At 39.1% G+C, this 21865-nt stretch overlaps 2 protein-coding genes and 1 long non-coding RNA gene across 5 annotated transcripts in view; 1 reads left to right on the top strand and 2 right to left on the bottom strand.

The window, feature by feature from the left end:
* Nucleotides 1–978: 978 nt before the first annotated feature.
* On the bottom strand, nt 979–11132 carry lman1 (lectin, mannose-binding, 1). Its single transcript, XM_069710797.1, has 13 exons — nt 10906–11132; nt 9809–9963; nt 8617–8724; nt 8144–8205; nt 7745–7844; nt 7517–7640; nt 6600–6658; nt 6314–6446; nt 5853–6040; nt 5433–5509; nt 1802–1964; nt 1582–1706; nt 979–1495 (listed from the first exon to the last, which is right to left on the bottom strand). Exons 1-13 carry the CDS (start codon nt 11123–11125, stop codon nt 1459–1461), a joined length of 1551 nt encoding a protein of 516 aa, XP_069566898.1. The 5' UTR covers nt 11126–11132; the 3' UTR covers nt 979–1458.
* Nucleotides 9918–21865, top strand: part of LOC138628050 (uncharacterized) — a 57668-nt gene continuing 45720 nt past the window's right edge. The window contains exons 1-2 of one of the 2 annotated variants that reach the window (XR_011311439.1): nt 9918–9988; nt 13348–13390. This is a non-coding gene — a long non-coding RNA (uncharacterized lncRNA). Of the gene's footprint in view, nt 9989–13157; nt 13201–13347; nt 13391–21865 lie in introns of those variants that run through there. The other variant, XR_011311438.1, reaches the window with a different exon arrangement.
* ccbe1 (collagen and calcium binding EGF domains 1) overlaps nt 19751–21865 on the bottom strand; it is a 31425-nt gene continuing 29310 nt past the window's right edge. For both annotated transcript variants that reach the window (XM_069710837.1, XM_069710839.1), the window contains exons 10-11: nt 20696–20731; nt 19751–20278 (exon numbers count right to left, since the gene is read on the bottom strand). In XM_069710837.1, the coding sequence (XP_069566938.1) occupies nt 20018–20278; nt 20696–20731 (297 nt within the window). In that variant the 3' untranslated portion in view covers nt 19751–20017. The remainder of the gene's footprint in view (nt 20279–20695; nt 20732–21865) is intronic.

Here is a 21865-nt window from a genome sequence, read left to right as displayed (position 1 = left end):
TATTAGATACTACAGTCAAGCAGCAGAATATCATATAATTATGTAGTAAAATCTCCAGTATATGAAACAATTCCTCTTGAGATTGTCCTTGACAGTTAAATCCATGATCTTTGACAGATCACTCGCTCTGGGCATCTGGACTGATAATTCTTAAGGACGGAGAAATTCAACCTGCTAATATCTCCCGTGTGCAGGTCATGTGTACCTTCACTGAAGCCAGATGTGCCGTTAACCGCTTCAAATAATCCGCGATAAGCTTTCAGGTTTCCTGTCGCTGGCAATGAGGTCCAGTATTTTGATACCAGTGTGGTTTACATACATTCATGGTTCCCAGAAGATGAACTGCTCATCCTCTGACTTATCACTGCATGATGTTGACATTTGTGGTTTTATAGTTAAATATCTCAACAACTATGAAATAGGTTGCAACGAGTGTCCCTTTTAAATTCACTTTTGATCTACTCCTTAATCAAGACAGTATTTTAATTTATCCAAGTGTTGATTATCAACCGCTTGCACGCTAATGTGATGAACTACAATGGTGAACATAGTAAACGTTATGCTGCTCAGCATCTGCATGTTAGTATTGTCACTGTGAGTGTGTCAGGTTGGTGACATTAGTATGTAGTTCAAAGTACAGAATCACAGACCCGCTGTCATGGCTCTTGTTATTGCTCCTTTTTAGACTTCAACGTCGATACTGGTCGCTGATTGGCCCTTCAGAGTCGCTGAGCAAACTTTAACGTGAAAACGGACTTCTTTTGACATCTATTGCTGCTCTTTTTCAATAGTGCAATTGGCCTTTTCTATACATTTTTAATCAAATAATTGAAGAAGTACACTACACAGTACGTACTGTAGTAGCAAACTGAAAAAAAAACTGTCATGATGAGAGTTAGCCAAAACATTTGTTATTCAGTGTAGATGCATCATGTGTGACGTGTTTCTTACGTAATAACAAAATATGCAGACCTCACATTAATTTGTTTTCTGTTTATGTAAAGGTAGCAGGATATGTCAGATTCTGACACATTTGAGTCAATCAAAACAGATAAACAGAAGCAGACAAGCATGTGTGCGTTTTCATCACCAATAGTTCTGCAGTATTTTATACAAAATTGCACAATTCAAAACACAGGTTCTTTTGTTTTCAGTTCGGTTGCATGGTTTGGGACTGTGGCAGACTTTAGCTCTTTCAAAACAAAATCTAACGATCTGACCAACCAGGAATACTGTAAGGAACATGTTACATCATGTTGGAAATCCAGAACGACAAGTCTCACGCTGGCATTCATACACACTTTACTGATCAAATTAAAAATCTGCAAGTCATTAAAACAAACTTCTCCAACAAAACCCAATTTTTCAAGTACAATAACTTACAATCTGAAAATAATTAAACCAAAAAAAAATGGACATTCCCTCATTTACACACTCTTGGTTTATAAACGCATGTCATCAAAAGAACTTCTTTGCTGCTGCTTCTTGTTGACTTCTGCAAGAGAAAAAAAAAAAGACAAGAGAATTAGAAAAGTGTTGAAATCCACAGGTTAACCAAATAAAAAGCAATGAGGTACTTACTTGTACATGATGTAGCAGAAGAACAGAATTGACTGGATGACGATGAAGATTGCAAAATGAACAGTGGATAAGCAGGAAGGCATGGGAGGCACCTCGGGACACTTCACAATCTTCTCGGCGGGATTCTGCATGTGAAAACAAACCACGGCTTCAGTCAACGAAATTTTAATGTCGTATTTTATAAACTGCTCCCAGTGAGACTCCAAACTCGGATCTGTACCTGAGCATTACGCTGCACCAGGTGCTCCACGTCCCTTCTGACCGTGTGGAGATGTTCCTTTAAGTCGTTGAAGTGCTGAATTGTCTCATATGTCCCCATACTGCCTGCATTACCCTGGTGCTGGACAGACCCAATCTGTTTCAGTGACTCATAGAAGGAGTTTCTGAGGAGACAAGGAGAAGACGCATCGAGTTTGATTGAGTTTGGCAGCAGTCCTCGAAGAAGCATCGTACTATAACCGTGAATACTGCAAGAGGGCCTCCCGACGGACTGACATAATTCATGTTGGTATAAATATTACGCACAGTAAATATGCTGTGTGGTATTGTTTGCTTACAGTCATATAAATTGACCAAAATTAATCTTTTAATCTCTATTCACTGGAGGCGCTACATATTCTCAAAGTTTGAAAAACAGAAAATTACCATCTGATAAAAGAGGTCATGATTGCTAAATTAATCCCTGATCAAAACATGTTCTTACAACAGATTACAAGTGCAGTAGGTTAGGAAACAGCAGAAATAGAGGAACACCACTGGATTATGCAATCTATAAGAGTCTAGCTACGATGCTGAAGACAGATTTAAAATGTTGATTTCACAAAGCATAACAGAAAAGAAATCTATTTGGTTCCTGTAATTGTATCATACTATGTGTGCATTCAAAAAGCTTTATTTGTTTCCAAACAGAGGATGAGAATCTTGTCTTTTTTTTTTTTGTCTCCTCAGCATTACTGGTTTGGGTTGGTTAGTTATGAATGTAAAGCAACATTATGCCACTATTCTACCCTAAAATAACAGCTTTATATCATTTTGTACACTAACTGGTACTACTGTATGTAACTTTGGTTGACCACGTTCAATCTCCGGCGAAAAGTGCTTTTGGTCTGCAGCCAACTTTAAGAAGAAGCGATCTGAGATTGACCGAGCAAGAGGCCAGACTAGAACAAACCTCCGACTGGCTTTTTAGTTAGTGGCGAGAGAAATGAAACGCTGCAAGGCAGAAGATGAGCTGGCCTTCTTGATGCTGGACTAGGAAGTAATATTTGCTAGCTTCCCATGTCTTCTGTTGTTGCACTTGCTTGGTGTTTACGTCTGAAATTAAGCTGATCGTTACCATTAATACCAGAGCTGATATTCTGCCTCCAGCAATTGCCAGTAGCAACCGTTATAGACAAACATAGCCATTGCTGCTTAACTGACAGTCACCTGCGACCAAGCAAATATCAAGTTTTTTCTGTATGCACTACTCTACCTCGCTGCATAGCTGTGCAACTAAACATACAGTGAGGGCAAATTTAAAGTGCTTGTTACAATGATTATGCTGCTAAAGAACATAATGAAAAAAGTGGTCAAGTTTAATCTTAATTTCTGTTGGATGAGTCACTTTTTGCAACAAATCACTTCCTAAAAACGTTCGAGTGTCTTTAAGTTAAAGGACAACAGCACTTATGGTTGAGAGAGGCAGAAGTCACAGCCAATATCTTCTCGTGTTCCTGTCGTTAAAACTGTAAATCTGTATTTTCACTTTCAATTTCGTCAGTAAATGAAGTTAAAATAGTAAAAATGACTCTCAGAGGAGAATGAAGATGTCTGAGCCCGGATCACATTTCTCAACAAATGAAATTTCTCAAAGTTGATTACTTACAGGGAGGACGTAATAACTTTCCCTTATCATCTTAAACACATCTAAGGCGATTATGAAGAAAAAAGTGACTTGACAAATGAACAGGATTCCAGCAGTGTAAGTAGGAAGGCCCTGGAGGGAGGGGATTGTGACAAGAAATCAATTGGAGGGAAATCATGTTTTTCTTGTGTTTGACAGACGTATTTAGAGACTACTAATCTGATAAGGACAAAATGGTGCTAAAATGTGGCCTTTTCTTGCTCGGCTACATGGCCAAGATCTGAAACAGGGATGACATATAGACAAAATCTAATTTGTTTGACAAAAAAAAAAAAAAAAATCTCCCTTGAGAAAGTAAGTGAGCATTTATTAAACCCTACATCTAATCTTCATCTCCTACAAGTGACCCATTTATGAGCAGAAAGCCCTCTTTGTATGTTCTGAGAGTCTGAGATGAAGTCCTATCATAAACTCTGTGTTCATAAGACAGTCAGCATCAACTGAGAGCTTAATCTATCAAGTAATACAGATCAGTCGCTCACATTAGCACATTAGAGGGAGCAGCTGCAGCCTTTTGCCAGGGTCCGAACGCATTTACTGTGTCAATCAGCTTACTTCAGTGCACCACCTTAGCTTAAAATTGCCACTGTGCTTACGTGCTTTCTTAAAATTAAATCTTTAGAAACTGTCTTTCCTTGCTCACTATAGGATTTAATTCACTTACAGAGCAAGTGAGTAGATTCAGCAGAGGAGCAAGTATGAGTTATGGGTCAACAATATAATACAAAAATCATGTATGCAAAATCATTTGAGAATGAATGTCGTGTTGGATTTAGGCCATACGAACAGCTTGATTCTTTTATGATACACGAGACTAAGAGATTAATGTTACATAAAATACAATCTTTAATATCTTGTGATTCTGATTAATTCTTTATGCAGATGGTCTGTGAAAATTAAGACACAATCAAACAGCAGCCACAGAACAAATATGTCAAGATTGAATTGATGAACATAATTTTTTTTTTTAAGTGTGCAAAGGACTGGAGTAAATTAATGAATTTAGGATTTTAATTTCCGAGACAATTAATTGGTGATCTAAAAATGTACATGCTAATTAGATCATACATAACTGAATCATTTGTGAAGTTGAAGAAATCTGCTCACTAATCCACGGTTTTGAGGGAGATATAAATAAATATATATATATATATATATATATATATATATATATATATATATTTTTTTTTTTAAATCGGTTGTGTGTTCACAAGGACTAAGTCCACAAGCAACTTAGCCAAGAAACACAAAAGCACAAATATGTCATTGTCAAAACACAAGCTCTTAACATCAAAAAATGACTTTCTGTACAATCAGGCTTACTTACTGTAAGTACCAAAATCAAACTCTCATTTGAGACTTGAAGGCACACCATCATATAATCTCTTAAACTGTATTATTTTAGCATTAAAATCTGAGAGCAGCTAAGGAAATCCTTTGTATTGTTAGAGAAGCAGGGCACTACAGATATCACGATACCTATCATGCTGTAATTATAGTTTGTCTCAGCAGTGCCAGAATTCTTCTTCAAGGAAATAATTTATTTAAAAAATCGGACTCAAATTCCTCAAATATAATTAACCTTTTTACAGATTTGATCACTTTCACACCACAAGCAGAGACAACAGACTAGTGAACTGGTTTAGAGGTAAGATCAAGGCAGTGTGGCGATTATCTATTTTAGAGGTGAGCCTTTTTAGCCTCGGTGGGTGCAGAGAGGAGTCAGCTGGACTGACTGTGGAGGAAGCTGTTGCAGCAGCTGGATTATCACCTGTGATGCTGCAGCCACTGCATCCTGAGATTAAATATGATTTGAGGGATTTAACCGGCAGGATTTTTACTTGTTTTTCTGGAGTATCACGGATGCCTCTTTATGTTTTGTGCAAAAACAACAGCTCGTTTTTAAGAACAACTGAACGTCAACAACAGCGCTGTTGTTGCTTACCTCAGTTCGTTCAGGTTCTTGAGAACCTCCTGCTGTGTGGCCATGACGGAGCCCAGCTGCTGACTGGCAGAATCCCCCTGAGAGACAAATACAGCATAACGGTCTGATGGTTAAACACTTTGTGATAAAGCCGTTGTAAAAAGGTTCCTTAGTTTTAATAACCTGTCACAAACAAGTCTACTTCAGCAGGAGTCCGCAGGAGACGTGACACTGACTGATCAATGTCTGCTTGCTTTCCAAACAAAGCATGACAAAGTGTTGATAATCTGTTTGATCAAGTTTCCAATTGTCTCCTATAATCCAAATACATTTTTCATTCATCGATAAGATGAAATATATATCTTATATGATAAGAAAAATATATTGCAAATTATTTGTAACCCGGTACCCAACATGGTTTCTTGACGATGACACGCTCACCTGTCCCGACTCAGTGTTCGTCCCTTTCTTGGCGACCTCGTCCGTGATAACGGAGACATATCGACGCTGCTCGTCCAGGATCATAGCGAGCTGCCGGTGTAGCTGTTTGATCTCCAGATGGATCCGGTTCTGGCCTTCAAACACCTGACGGATCTCCCGGTCGTTCACGGTCTCGTACAAATCTTCAACTGAAGAGACAACAAACGTCGTAAATTAACATCCAGTCAAAGCAAAATCTACAAACCTTTCGTGAAGTATTACCGAGGTAGTAGTTTTTCATTCATTTCTTTTTTTTTATACAATATACTTGTTTTCCAAATAATTAAACTTTTTGTTTGTTGTTGTTCTGTTGAGATAATACAAAACCGATTATAACAAGACAGACAGATTTACTTTACGATACATTTTTCCCAATAATTTTTTAGATCACTCTTTGGGCCATTACGCTTCAGAAAACTAACTTGGCTCTCCTTGGACGTCTGGGTGCTCTTTCTGAAACTCCTCTTTCTTTTTGTCGAGCTCTTGCTGGAAGTTCTGAAATTCCTCCTGGTACTTGTCCTTCTCTTCTTTAGGAATCTCAGATTCAACTGGGGGCTTCAATGAGAAGGACAAAAAAACCCTTCTGTGAGCTCAATAGAGGCAGTGCTCAGGCGACATAGTGCACAGACATGCATGCGCACAACCGCAAAGAAGTAAATGACACATGAGAATGGAAAAGTATGAGGAGCTCGAGGGAAGTGTAGTTACCGGCTGCTGGCCTGGCTCTGTGAGTCTGAATAACAAGAAGGACAAAACATCGTGGTCATCTGTTGGAGGAAAGACATGGTCAATTAGAAAATCACAAACAAAAGAAAAAAAACATTGAAATATGTTACATTACTACAAAACTGGGTAATAAGATGGTAATATCCCGGGAACAACTATAATAATAGAAGGTAAAACTTTGATTTATTACAGAGTAATAAACTGGTCACATCTCCCATAACAATAAAAATATCTTCTAATAGAGTAGCATCAGGTCACAATAAAAAAAACTCAAATTAATTAGAGCTTAACTGATGTTTTGGGGCTGATGTTGATACTCCTGATAAGAAGTAAAACAATTCCAATATTGATATATTGACTGAAATGTGGTTATCAAACACTTGTGACTAAGATATTTAAGGGAGGCAGCATCTTTCACAGTTTCATTTGAAACTTTATTGTCCAATCAATAGTCATTAAAACAGTGAACTTCACTGGGAATGTAATGATTATAAATATCTATATAATACACATGGGCTGATATTACTGTCGGGTAAAAGGTGTAAATTTGATGAAAAACGTAGTAATAATAGAGGTCATGACAGTGAGGTAATGTTGCGTCATTGTTGTCATAATTGTCAAAATCAAGGAAAGTTCCCGTCAGTAATTATGAGAAAATAACACTAAAATTAGTCTTCCATCAAAATGAGGAAAATAAAAAAACTGCCTGCATTTATTTTCTTTTAATTATTTGAACTCTTGGTCTAAATTAAACTCCTCACCTGGTGAGTTTACCGGAGTAATTCTGTAGATCACCTCAGCCTAGAAAACTAGTCTGGTTGTGACTGACAGAAATATAATGGGTTTAAAAAAAAAAAGATTTTACTGTTGTTGTTTGAAAAATAAATAAATAAATGTACCTGCTAATCCACCGGTGGCGGCTGAAATGCCAAAGAAACCGTCATTAGGAATAACCATGTTGTCGATTTTAGTGCAGAACTCATAGTCCTCTTTGTCTGGAGTGAAACCATTGTTGATCATGACCTGAGCAGGAAGAAACAAAATAATAATTGCTGTAACAAAGTTTTCTTTCCCTTCACATCTGGAATATAATTATTATTTTTTTATGCGTTTTTGTTTTCTCCTACCGTTAACGTCTTCTTGTAGTACGTTATTTTGGCTCTGACAGGATAAGGTTTGTTTCGGAAGTCTCGTAAACATGTGCCGAGTGCCTGTGTGGTGCCGTCACTGGTTGAAAACATCATTTAAAGAGTGATGACAAGACAAAACAAAGTTTATTAGATAAGTGAATAACATCAATGCCGGTGTATGTTTTTGTAAACACTCATTTAGCGGTACAGTAAACACTGTGAATTCTAAGACAAACTAAAAGAGTGATTTAAAGCTTTCACTCGGGCGAGATTAGGAAAGATAGAGGATTATTTACTTTCCAAGCAAATGTAATCATATTTCCTAATCTTCTTTAAGTTGCCAAAATTTGAGTTGGTGACGACATCAGAGGAAAGCAAAAAGAAATGTTCACTTACTTTTGATGGTCATAAACAAGGTTGCCATTGTTCCCCACAACAAGTATAGCTGGGTTATTTTTCTGGAATGACAATGAGGGAAAAAAAAAACAATAAGTCACATTAATCCTTTTGTCATCTGAAGACCAGCACTGGCTTTGCATTTAAGTAATCTTATTCAAAATACCACAATCCAATACCTGTGAGCACAAACAAATCATATTAACTGACTGGTGAAAGACTTGTTTTGCATTATATTTTTATTTTCAAAACATTTGACAGTCCAATAGAGGTGTTATTTTGGGAGGATGTAGGCTACCTCTGCAGCAGACAATCTTTAAACTGGCTGCGCACAGAACCGACAGAAACAAACACTGAATGCAGCTTCAGCAGTGAACATTCCTCTGAAAACCTTTTGGGACGACTCCCGGAAACAAACAATCATCAGTCGTTGAAGCTAAAACAATTATCAGAAATGTGGAGTTGACACCGACCTTTCCATCATTGTCGAACGAGTCAAAGAAGATACCGACTCCATTCCACTGATCGGCAGCACCGTACACCGGACCGTCGAGGCCTTGTGAAGTGGTGAACCACACAGCCTGTCAGACAAAGACAAACAAACAGGACACGTGTTTATTTCAGTATCCTTAACTAAACAAGGCTGCAGCCTTTCTGCGACCGCTTCAATATTGTTACGTAACTTGCTGTACAAAATCTTCTCACACAGGCGACATCTTTTCTCCCCACATTAAAAGGGATTGACTCACGTGGAGAATAACTCACCGAGTACCGACCTCTTAACCAAATGCTCCAGTCCAGGCAACAAGGGCTGGACTCAGTCACAAAAACTACAATCATGGCTCTACACTGTAGTCCGGTCCGGTCAGGACTCTTACGAGCGAGCTCAAGATAACCAAGTGCTCTCAAAAGGCAACTGAACTGTGGTTGAGAGTCCAGTCACCTTTGGAGAACACTTCAAAAGATCATGACTTCACCGTAGTTCTTTTGTCAGGATGAGCACCTTTCTTTGAGATGCAAGTTTCTCCACATCGAATAGCTGCATCCCTGCTCAGTGTGTCCGCAGCGTATCTTACTGAACTTTTGTGACATGCATAGGTTGATTATTGCGTAGGTGTTCCTCGGACTGATCGCAATAAAAGGCCGCTTCAGCATGTGTAGTTTTATCATGCGACACATTGCCACAGATGTCACAGATTTTGAGGCAGCATGCAGAGCAGTTGCCCGTGACCTGAATGTTCGCTTCTCCGGCACGAGCCGTCTCCGATGTCACTACTGAGAATTCGGCCGTACTTTGTGGGGTTTTTTTTTTTTTTTTTTTTTAAAGACGTCTTTTACTTCAACGTATGAGAAACGGAAGCGGAAAAACAAAAGTGTTGGGTTTATATTTTTGTTGAATGTACATACGGGCTTGTGTGCCGGCTCCACTGCACCACACACAAACAAAAGTTAAGTAGTTTGCCTGACCGGCTAACAAAGCTCAGCTAACTCTGTCATAAACATTACAAACTTGAGGGAGTTTGGCTGCAGTGGAAGTCCATGTAATCATGGTTTGTCGTGGCACATTGGGGCTAAATTGGGCCAAGCAGGGCTCGTGAAAAAAAAAAAAAAAAAAGGGCTCTTGACTTGATATCCGACAGACAGGATGGTTTTATTCCTCCTTACCAAACCGTCTGCTCCCATTCTGCCTCGTCCAGATACTCTGAAGGTCACCTCGGCCTCCCAGTGTTCAAAGTTGACTTTGTTTTTTGTCCACACAGTGCCCCGCTGACTCCTGAGCGATGGCGTAATGCGCACCTGGTCTGCACTTGGAATAGTATCTGGGATGATGAGGAGGGAGAAAGGGTAAGTGTCACAACTAATTTATCACACAATTTCAACAGATGCAGTGTTTTCTATTCCACAGTGGTAAAACCTTCCCGTGTGGCTCCTTCTACCTCTTTATGTGAAGTAGAAGTATCGTTATTATCGGCCAGCATTATCAAGGTGTGCTCATGCTCTAATCTCTGTACTGTTTAGTTCCTGGTTAAATGAGCAATCTGAGGACCTCTGTCAACTTGTTAAGGGCTGTTTTTTTTGTTGTTTTTTTTACTAGTTTTACACACAAACTAATCCCAACTTGGTAAGATTTATGAGTTTATAAATCAAATGTCAAATATTACTTAGTTACACTTTTAATTTTTGAGGATTTGCTGCTTATGAAAGTAAACTGAATTATTTTAGGTCTGCTAAAATAGGTTCGGGTTAAAAAAATGACGTCACCTATAACGCTTAGAAAGAAGCAGTTAATTGATAGAGTAATCTGCAGATTTATCACTGAATGTAATCATCATTTACACCACAGGATCAATGCTGATTTCTGGGGAATGCGGTGTCATGTCATGCAGCTCATTTCAGTCACTGGACAACTCAAGTGTGTGATGCAAGAATCCAAAGGGCTTCTTTTTTTAGCAAGAGGAAAGTTCAAAACTGCAGCCGTACGTGTCTGCACAGACTTCTGCATCAGTCAGGGCCTTTAATATCTTGAATCATCTCCCCACCTGGTAGTACGACACTAAAATACAACCGGCTGCTAAAATCGAAGCATTTCTCAATGCGCTTTTGAATGCACAAAGTACTTCTGAACAAACCTGCGCGGAAACACGTTCGTTACAAACCGCAAACAGGACCGACCTCGGCTGCACTCGTGTCATCTTTGCACGACACGGTGAAGGCGTTTCATGCCCAGCGGTTGTGATGTTGACAGCTGGATACAAACTTACTTCCAGTGTGGATCCAAAAGGGGATGCCGCCGTCGGTCTGAGACAGATGCGGTCCTTTGAAGCTGTATTTGTACTCGAAGCGGCGGTGAGGAGCGTCGTCTGACGCCGAGGCACCCGCGGAGGTGTCGGCGACGCCGCAGTGAACTATTAACGTAGTGAGAAAAGTTAATATCAACACACGAGCGGTCGCAGCCCGGCGCTGTGCTATGGACACCGCCATGTTTCGGTATCACTGCTGACGTAGCGCAGAGTCCGCGAGCATGACGGGATGCCTGCAGGGCCAACAGGGCGTTTTCTCATTGGACGATTTTTGGGTCCTAGCTTTACCTCCCTCCCACTCCCTCTGAGACTCCCCCTCCCCCCCCCCCCCCCCCACACACACACTTCCGACTCTCTCGCTTTATTTTTGTACAGCTGATACTGGCAATAAGGGTCTCCAGCACAGACGTCAGGTGGCCAGCAACGCATCGTAAATGAATATATTATAGATACATATGCAAGAAAATAAATCAATACAAATTACATCTGCATGCATACAAATTATTGTTTAAAAGGTTTTTGGAAATGAACAGTAAAAATGATGAATGTCAACAACAAAAAAGGATCTGTTTGTTTACAAGTAAAAACCCTGCACTCAAAATCTTTCGTAAATGCTAAACTATTTGCTGGTCTGTTCAGCCCTGGGTCTGTAAACCAGGAACGATATAAACTTTCTTTATGCTCACATATTGCATATTACTAAAGAAAGTTATTTTTAATACGATTTCTGGAAACAAATACAGAAAACTTGGGACCAGAGTCGTATTCCTGCACATAGGATCACTGATTGTGTGCAAATAATGAAGCTGCCATGTAGTGCTGTGTGTACTGTGCAAGTATCGAACACAGAAAGTGGAAGATGGTGGGTCTGTAAGGCTGTAATTCCTGCGTTTTGTTCTGGGGGTCACTGATTCGACCTTTGCATGCAGAGGTGTCCCTCCATGTGGCCAAACGCAGTGGTCTTCAAAATGTGCTTGTCTGAACATGATGGAAGTAATTAAACCAGCCAAAATGTACTTTCAACTGATGTCATTTTCTGTCAAATATGTTCAGTTAATATACTGTATATTGTAAGTAGTCCCTCCTCCTCCAGCGCTAATGCTAATGCTCATACGAATATAAATGCTCATACTAAATAAAATATTCTAATGCAACGCTAATCTAATGCTAACACTAATACTAAAAGCAAATAATAATAACTATTGAACTTATGTAATATGCTAACATATAAATAAAAGGCTTATGGTAGTAGCCTAATGGCATTGCTCATGGTAATACTAATGATAATACTTATATTAATGAGAATAATGCTGACTATACTAATAAGAAGAATTATAAGGCGAATTAGTGTCTAATTTATAACCTTGTGCATCCAGTGTTATGCGAATTGGACCAAGACCCGAGTGCACAGGCCAGAGTCCAGGTGCTGAGACACCTGGGTAATAATTAGAAACTGCAGTATATAAAAGCCAAACATACTGTATGTTTGCTGTGTCACACATTACATAGTCAGCAAGTTTTGTTTTTGTGGGAAAATACATGTTATTACTTTGTGATCACAATTCTTTAATTGTGTGAATTTAAGCACTCTTTAACAGAAGGATCAGTCATGTTTTGTGTTTATGTTGAGACAAAAAAATATCCCCTGATGTACCGCAATGACAGTTTTAATCTTAAAATGCTCATATTGCTGTCGGCCTCAAGAAGCCGGTATAAATTGTGTTTATGGGAAACCAACACAAAGAAATAGAATAAGCAGGTGAAGACCCACAATGTAACAAGCAGCAAACCTCTAAGCGATGTAAAAGTGAGTGTGTTGCCTGTGTTGTTCTGGATCCTTGTGATTCTGCAAAGGTCAGTGAAAGGTTAGGTGACATAGTCGTGCCGGCTGCAAGAGCTTTCACTGCAGTCTGAAAGCCTCAGTGGGAGATGGGAGGTGACACAATTACCTGCTATTCGCTTCGTATTTACTTTCACCGGCGTCCTCCTGTTGCTCCCGGAGGTGCAGCATCACTGTGAGGGCCGGTGATTACGGGTTCACGAACGAACCCCACAACAAAACAAACTATTGTGGTGACACTAATCTGGGGATTTTGACTCTTCGGGCAAATGATCAGCAAATGACAAGCGCTAAACTGCACATGGGACGATGTTTACATGCAAAGTGTGCAGTCATGCAACATGTTCTGCTTTTTTTCCCCCTTTCGGTTCCACTTGTCACAACACTGGAGGCACCGCCAGTTTCTTTTCGATAAAGTGAGCACTCCCCTCCTGTTTCATGGTACTTTGGTTGCTTTCTTAATGGCATATAAAAAGTGTCATTTTTACATTAAAACAATCAAAAAGACATTGAAAGCATGATAATCCACATGATTTAAAGCTACATTTCCTCTGGTGTTGCAGGCTGAAGATGGATGACACTCACGGGATGGAAGAGCAGCACACAGTAAGAGTTTTTTGCATATGGTGTTTTACACATCTGTTGTCTCGTCACAAGTAGCTTGTACAAAGGCAATCTGTTGAATTCACAATCGATTAAGATGAATGACAATAACAAAAACTACTACTTTGATAATGGAGGTAATTTAGCTCTATAAAAAAAGATAATAAGGTGAATTATTTTCCTTCCATTCTATGACAGGAATGTTGAATCTTTGTCAAACTGGTTCCATGTAGTGTTTTCAACAGGTTGGTTAGACATACATAGAATATGCTGACATTTCTTTGTCAGAGTGCTTCATGCAGCACGGAAAAAAATAATCATGTAATAATGGTAATTTATTAGAAAAAATATCTTAATGACCTTTATTGAAATATTATGGTGGTGCATCAACAAGTAGATTTAGTAAATAATGACAGAATAAAATAGGAAAACAAAGTCTGACAACAAACCACTAAAACATCCGCCAAACAGGTGAACACGTCAGAAATCCCATTAGAAATGAAGAGCATAAATTATAAATTAGATTCAATCTCTTGAAATCTAACAGGTTCTAGTGGATTTAGGGAGCAGAAAAAATAGAGGCCTGTGTCCTTTGTCTGAGGAAGTCCTCATTAGAGAGTTAAACCACACTCTTTGTGGGAAAATGTAGGATTTGAATAACAATAGCAATGCTAATAGATCCATTTAGAAGTGGACAATGGGAACCTGTAGGATGTTAATGGGTCACTGAAACTGTGAATGGCCTATCACATGAGTCAGCACAAATATTTGGCCAGTGAATTATACAATGCTGTAGTACATGTAATCCTGGGCTTTGCAGTGTTACTGTCTTTACCGGAGCCTCTGCTGTTGGCGTGAAGGTGATACTTTCTGCTCATTTCTTACCCAGTTCAGACCGTTGAACGTCATAGTTTAACATTTTCTACCTCACTTCCTGGTACTCTGTGAATCGTCGGCCAACATCTTGATAAGTGGACATGGAGAGTCCTGAACTGGCCCTAACAGATAAAACAAATAGCTGATGTTGTGTCCCGCGGGGATCTGGGCATCTAAAGACGTTTGTATAACCCACGGAAAGGGAGAGTGGCTTGTCACCTCCTGGTGTGATGCCAAGGCTTAGTTAAATGAAGCCTATTACTTCGTGGTGTTTATTCATACCTGAAAAGCACAAAGCTGTCTATTAACACATGAACTGCTAGAAGACAGCATGAGGAAATGTCCTGGGGTTGAACCCACCATGCTCTTATGTTTTACCACCATGTTGTAAATCTCTAACTCTTCTTAAAGGACTGGAGAACGAGATTTAAATTACCGTCCAGCGAGCTTGATTTTCACATGATATACCTGTAATGTCACACATGATGGACATGCAATCCACACGAGACACAGAAGCCATGTTTATGATGCTTAAAACTCGATTTTTAATTTGATTCATGGTCATTCAATCTTCAATGATTCATGCTTATTCCACATCAGAGCTGTATAGACTGGCTTTGCTGCTGTATTATTTGTTGGCTCAATTCTGTGCACATAGGTCACATACTCACCCTGAACAATGCAGAAGGACTAAACCTTTATTTCGGATTGCTTCAGCTCGGTCCAATGTGGTCCGGGGGAAGAGAGGGCACTTATTGTCCACTAAGGACTTTGCCACATTCATTTGAGGAGCAGCCCTCTCTCATTATTAACAGACACACTAAACGATGGGCCCCAAACAATACAGAACAGATCCCTTTATGCGCACAAGTGCTCAACGTTTCAGCCACCACTGTGTGCCCTCCACAACTCCCTCTTCTTTTTTAGATACCTGCACATAAGTGAAAGATGTGGAGGACACAAAAGATATCCTCAACTTTCCTTTTCTCCCATTCTGTGAAACAGGCCCATTTTAAAGCTTTTATTTGTCCAAAGCCTCTCATTAACTCCGCTCATGCTGCCTCCCTCGGCCTGCCATCGCTTAAGTACTGGGTGTTGTAAAAAAGCTACCAATTAGTCACTCATCAGCTCCAATTAGAGGAGACAAAGCCTGAGTAAAGATAACTCAATGAGAGGGAGAGGTGGAAGGGTGAGGGCTGTCCATGTGTGTTTTTGTGTGGCTGTGCATAGGTGTGTGTGTGTGTGTGTGTGTGTGTGTGTGTGTGTGTGTGTGTGTGTGTGTGTGTGTGTGTGTGTGTGTGTGTGTGTGTGTGTGTGTGTGTGTGTGTGTGTGTGTGTGTGTGTGTGTTTGTGTACATGTGTGGAACCCGGGCCGGCACAACATAGCATTTAATCACTGAAGAACTTGTGGCCATTCAGTTTGGCCCACTGCGGCACAGGTCCATTCACTCTCCAGGCTCCTCAGCGGACCCCTTTTCTCAGGGCCAAGTGTTGTTGTGCTGGGAAGACAGGCCCCCCAGGAGTCCCAGAAAGAGAGCCATTCAATCCTCTCTACCTGTTTGCAGCATGTGAGGCACTCAGGCCTAGGCCGATCTCTCATTATTGTCTCCTTCACTCTCAATACTTCCTTAAACTTAGGCCTCAACAAGAGCAAGCCCTTTTAGACGGGGGAAGAAGGGATGTATGTTAAGGGGGTGCCTTTCGCCTCATTAGAATTGAATTTGCACTGTCTTGTAATTACGTTGAAAGGCAACAATGTATTTTTTTCTTCATAATCTTCAATGAATAGAAGATTTTTTGGGGCAGTTAATTTGCTGCCCACGCTAATGCATTAATTAATGAATTGGGTAACACTAATTTTCTCTATGCTGCCTCTCTGTTTGTTTCTTCCATCTGTCTCCCAACAGTTCTGGGCAGCCGCTACTAATAAAATTACCTCATTAAGGCCTTTATTGCAGCACAGTAACTCCTTCATTCATTTGCTATTAAACATTTTCTTTGGAGGGGTGGTCTGTGTGTGTGTGTTCCCATTCAGCGGTGCATCTTTTCGTGGGTAGTTCTAAATAATGAGGGGGACGAGCAGGGAGATATAATTAGGAACAAGGGCCCACTTCAGTAAATATTTGAAATCTTTTAAAGCCTTGTCCTTATGATGGTGATTAATTATTTCCAGATGGTATTTTTGGAGAAATATATTGCCACGTTTTTTTGTGTGTGTGTGTGTTTCTCTGGGCGAGATGACCCCAGCTTGTTAAAAGAAAGTTCACAGGACTTTAATATCGGCCCGTCTTTAATCAAATGCAAATTGTGACATCTTCTGTTCTCTGAAAATAAGCTCATAACATGTAAACAATGATGTAATGTTTAATTAAGATGGCGTTAGACTGTTTTGATGTCACACCAGACTTGTACTGGCAAAATTAACTAATCTGGTTTTGTATTTAGTGAATGACACAATCATAGTTTAATTTTAGACTGCGACAAAGACTGAATTTTATTTGACTGCAAATAATATAAAAGGATTCAATTCAGATGATTGATTTGCTTCCAGGAACAAACTAGTAAAACTAATTACTCTGGCAGAGACAGGTCAATCTTTGATGGACTATTATTGCGTAACACCATCAAATGTCATAGAGTCCTAAAATAAACAAGAAAACACACATTACCCATGCTGGGTGAACATTCCCACAAAGCTTTTTTCATAATTGTGTTTTGATTGTCCTTGTGCTTCTCTGCGAATCACACTGCAAAGTTTAATGAGTTCAGTGAACACTGTGTGCAGTCCATCACTCACAGGGCTGTAACCACATAGCAGAAACTGTGTATGGCTGAGAAATGACTGCCACCTAGTGGACCTCGAAGGGCACTGGAGGCAGCTGCACTGTACTACAGTTTTTACCATTAATAGGAAAAACATTAATCATTAATAGAAAATGTTTTATCACAGAAAGCACCTCCATTTTTCAATTTGCGGATAATAAGGTTTTGGTTAGCCAGTCCCTCTTTTGATTAAAACAAATTCATATTAACTGGTTAATACAGGCTGGGAAAAAGTTAAAAGAAATCAAATTACATTAAAAGAAAATATTGATGTAAAAAAGCACAGGAACTACAAATTTCAAGAATTTCCTGAGGCTTGCTTTCTGAAGTTAAACTGTAGCTATGTTGGTATGTTTTGGTCCAACTGACCCATTCGGCAATTAATTGAATTACAGGGTATAATCAGGTTTGATACCCACAGAGAGACAGCGACTCAGGGGAACCATTGAATGACAGAAAAGACTTTTGTTTGAAAGTAGTTGGAACTTTTTTGTATCATGGAAAAAATGAATAACCCAGATTTTATTTTGAAATTACAATAGCCCTATAATACAACAAAACACCAACAAACTAAAGCTGTCATTTGTTACACTCAAAAAAATAATAAACAAGCTCCTCCTGTTGAAAGCTTATAATTAATAGGCATAATCTGTAAATCCCATTCTAAAACACAATAACAGTTCTCGTGCTCACCTGACAGATTTGATGGTCCACTTTAGTCTGTCGTGATTGTAAAAAGACAGCAACATTAAAGTAAAGGAGACTCTAGCAGTGTGCATTGAATTTGACTGCGTGGTCTTCTAAGTCATAAAAAAAAAGCCCTCCAATAATACATCTGCAACTTCTCTTCTTCCAAATAAAGACAAAGTGAGATCAATGTAAGTTTTCAGTAACAGACACAGACAAACAAAGAAGGGTGAAACTACAGAGTTTAAGTCTTAAGAAAAGTATATCGCGTCCAAAACCTCAGTCTCACTTTAAGCAGGCAACACAAGTTCAGTGTTCCAGCAACATTATGACTTCATAAATTGTTTTATTCTCAAGTGGCGCATGCCAAAGTGAGATTACTGTGGATGATGGCAACAAAAAAAGTAACATTACACTGTATAATCTCAGTGATGTCAGATTAATCATGTCGAGAAAGATTTATTTAGAGTCAAATATGCTTTTTAAGCTATTGTTTAATTTTCAAACATAAAATTAAAGATAAAAACTAGATGCATTTTATTCTGTGTGAAAAAAAACATGACAAACTGCAAGATGAACTGTAAAATGACAATTTTTTTTTTTTTTTTTAACCTCTGCCTGTTTATGCGATACAGAAGTTGGAACATATTGTATGTTCGAAAATTTGTAAATGTCAGTGCTTTGGACTTTTGACTGTGAGAACATCTCCCTCTGGTGGAAAACAGAAAGAAAACATGTTACAAATTCAGTCAGCTATCATTCACACAGTTGGCTGCATGCAGAGAAGCAGGTGGTCTGAGTTTTACTGTGCAGAATTTAAAATAATCATGAACTTACCAGGTAATTAATTGTATGAAACAAACATTCTGCAACAATTAATACTCTTAATTTTTAACAGCTTTCCACCTCTCATCATAACATCAACATAAATCATATTATGACCAGGCATGAGTGACGAGAGAAATTAGTCAGGTTCTGTGTGTGTTGCACTTGGCATTAAGTATGTAAAGATATGCAATAATTTACACACATGTCACCCCCTTCGCTTTTTGCCTGCAATCATTTGTTTTATTTTGGAATCCTCCACCTTTAATTTCCATGCATGCTTTAATTTCTGTGATACTTTATTCTTCCCGACGGTTTCCAGGCCCACCTGAGTCTTATTGTCCTCTCAGGTAGTTGTGTCGCTGTAGATCTGTTTATTTAAGTTTGTGTTTTTGGACTTTTATTTTTGAATTCTGCTCCTGCCTCCCTATGTTTTAGTTGAAATGACTTATTTTCTATTTTTTTAATGGATAAAACTCGCCTAGCCACAACTTACTGCCTCAGTGTCGTGCACTTGGGTCTTTCTCCGTCTTGTAACAATACATTAGTTTTTGCACAAATAATGTCAACTGTATTTAAAGTTTGACAACTCCTCAAACTACTTGAGCTAAAACTATTTCCTAATAAATTAGACAGAAAGATAAACAGCTACCAAAAAGCAAAAATAATGATAAAAGCAACACATTCTCAGATGTGACCTTCTTAATTTGCTGTTTATCTTTGTCACGTATATTAGTAAACTGAGTGTCTTTAGGTTTTGGATTTTTGGTTCAGACGAAACAAGGCGTGAAGATGTCACCACACATGTGGCTTTAAAAAGAACTGGACATTCTTCACTATTTTTTGACATTTTAAACAATTAATTAATTTAAAATAATAAATTCAGGCAGAAATGCATTGCTATTTAAATTTGACTTTGCTGCCATGGCAACTGAAAACTACAGTGTGGTGTGTTAGAGATGAGGACAAAATGCACTCGATTTATACCACTAAGTTTAAAACCCCCCAATTCAACATTCATGCTTCTTTTCTTCTCGTGAATTTAAGAACTATAATGTTGATTGATTTGTTGTTTTAACACTTTCTTATACAACTCACGTAAAAAACAATATTGCAGTTGTCGTGTATTAATGAGAAAAAAACTGCTTTCATGAGAGACTTGTTTAATGTGGCGTGAAGTAGCAATATGTTTCTGAAAATATACAATTTATTAAAAAAAAAAAAAAACATGCATTGGCACAGTCTTCTCATTTTTGTTAAAAAATAGTCACATAATCCTGTATATCATACAAAAATAAACATCTGTGATCAAACAGCATACTTAAAAAAAACAACAGTTAAATAAAAAAAAGCAAAGCACTTCAATATTTACACCTGACATAAAGTATTTAAACCCTCCTTGTCACACAGTTCAGTCGCTCAGTCCGTTCTGTCTCGGGCTGGTTTCCTCTTCCGGTTCCTCTTGGACCCTCCGCCTGTTCGAAGTGGAGCTTCCTTATAGTCCTCACCTGAGCCTGTATCCAGACTGTCCTGGTTGTCTCTCCAGCTGCCGGCGACCGCAGGAAAGTCCTCCTCTGGAGAGTGTATCGGTCGACCGTACACTTTGGTCTGTAGGTCAGCGATGTCGTTACGGATGTCGGCCATCAGCAGAAGCAGGAAATCAAAGGAGCCTGGAGGGCCCTGAGGGTCGAGTGTGACACAAAGAAAAATTACACAAATATTTACTGATTATTAATGAAAATATAATTCAGATTCTTCTTCTTTTTTTTTTTCCATATCATCTCTATTTTGACTCAGTAGCCATACAGGAGTTCATCCCAGCAGGGATGCAGCTAATCACTGAACTGGTCACCGGCCACTTTGCTTCATGATTTGTTCACGTTAGCTCCATTATTGTTTAGATAATGCTTACGTTGTGTGAGATACGATTTAGTTTGCATGACAGCATCATTAACTGTGTCGTTTGGTGTCCACAGTACACTGTGGCCTGTTTTTTTTTTTTTTTTTAGCGATGCTTTAGTTTAAATAATGTATAGTTCTGGACAATAACTACAAGTTACAATAATGCAGCATCAGTGTAGATAGTCGTAGTCTTACTGGTGGTCCAACAAGCCCGGTAGCTCCTCTATCCCCCTGAGGAAACAAAACAAATATTTAGTTAAGATGAATTACAGTGTGTGTGTGTGTGTGTGTGTGTGTGTGTGTGTGTGTGTGTGTGTGTGTGTGTGTGTGTGTGTGTGTGTGTGTGTGTGTGTGTGGGGAGGGGCATGAGAGGAATTCATAATTTTCTGCTTTGGGAACTTTTTCAAAGAGCTCAAGGAATGGAGAGAGAATTGAGTTCAGGAGCAAGGACAAACACTTTGTGGTCCAAAAAGGGAAAAAAGAGAGCACATCATTTGAAGGAAACCTGATAGAGATTAATATCTGATTCTGTTCTGTGGTATTACCTCCGTCAATTCATGGAATTACTTGATTTTGTTGGATACTGGCTTATTTACTTTCTTGCAGAGAGAACAATACCAGCTTAATGTCTGTGTTAAGTACGGAGCTGGAGCTGGAGCTGGAAGGTGATTAGCTTTTGCTTTAGCTTAGCAAAAAGACTGGAATCAGGGGGAAACAGCAAATTTATGTCTCTGTAAAGTAAAAAAAATTAATATACGTCACCTCTAAAGATGACTCAGTTATTTAAGCTTGACACCACCCAAAGGCTGAGAACACAAATGCTGTATATGTTATGAGCCAGTCACTCTGCCAAAGTGAAATAGAACCAGGACATTCAGTAACTCCCTGTGAAACCACAAGTTGTGGTTGAATCAAAACATTAGCAGTACCGGTCGACATATTTCTGAACATTCGCTGTTTTCCTTGCATCCAATGTGTCTGTGATGAGTTAAGCTGAACGAATCCCAGCTATAGCTTCAGCGAAGAAGTTTATATCCTAAAATGTAGATCTATTCTACAAAGGAACAGCTTGACTGTTAAGTATCATGGCAGCCTGTTGATTTACAGTAGCACATACACGTTGATTTTACTACTTGTTAGCCAGGCTCAGGGTCACGCTGGGGCTGTGAGTGTTTTGGCAGATGGTTTGGATTTGTTACTCGGAGAGACAGATTACCATCACCCTCCAATCTATCCACACAAACACCCCAGCTGTACTGAGAGGATACCAAAGGTGCTGTCTCAATATGGCAGGCGCACCAAAGTGGTTCCATACGTTCAACACAAGGTAAGCAAACGGTGGTACGAGTGGAAGATCCAATATCA

The sequence above is a fragment of the Brachyistius frenatus genome, unplaced genomic scaffold, assembly GCF_029030835.1.
Source record: "Brachyistius frenatus isolate BFR_SWC_R1_liver_20210118 unplaced genomic scaffold, ASM2903083v1 Contig_94, whole genome shotgun sequence".
NCBI lineage: Eukaryota > Metazoa > Chordata > Actinopteri > Embiotocidae > Brachyistius > Brachyistius frenatus.
Note: the sequence above shows the minus strand (reverse complement) of the source record. Positions and strands in the feature narration are given on the sequence as shown.

Excerpts from the sequence above, each read along its gene's own strand:
- lman1 (XM_069710797.1), bottom strand. The coding sequence starts at position 11,125 with ATGGCGGTGTCCATAGCACAGCGCCGGGCTGCGACCGCTCGTGTGTTG. Across the intron at positions 9,964-10,905 it reads CTTTTGGATCCACACTGGAA|ATACTATTCCAAGTGCAGAC; the intron begins GTAAGTTTGTAT and ends TCATCATCCCAG. Across the intron at positions 8,206-8,616 it reads CGTTCGACAATGATGGAAAG|AAAAATAACCCAGCTATACT; the intron begins GTCGGTGTCAAC and ends TTGTCATTCCAG.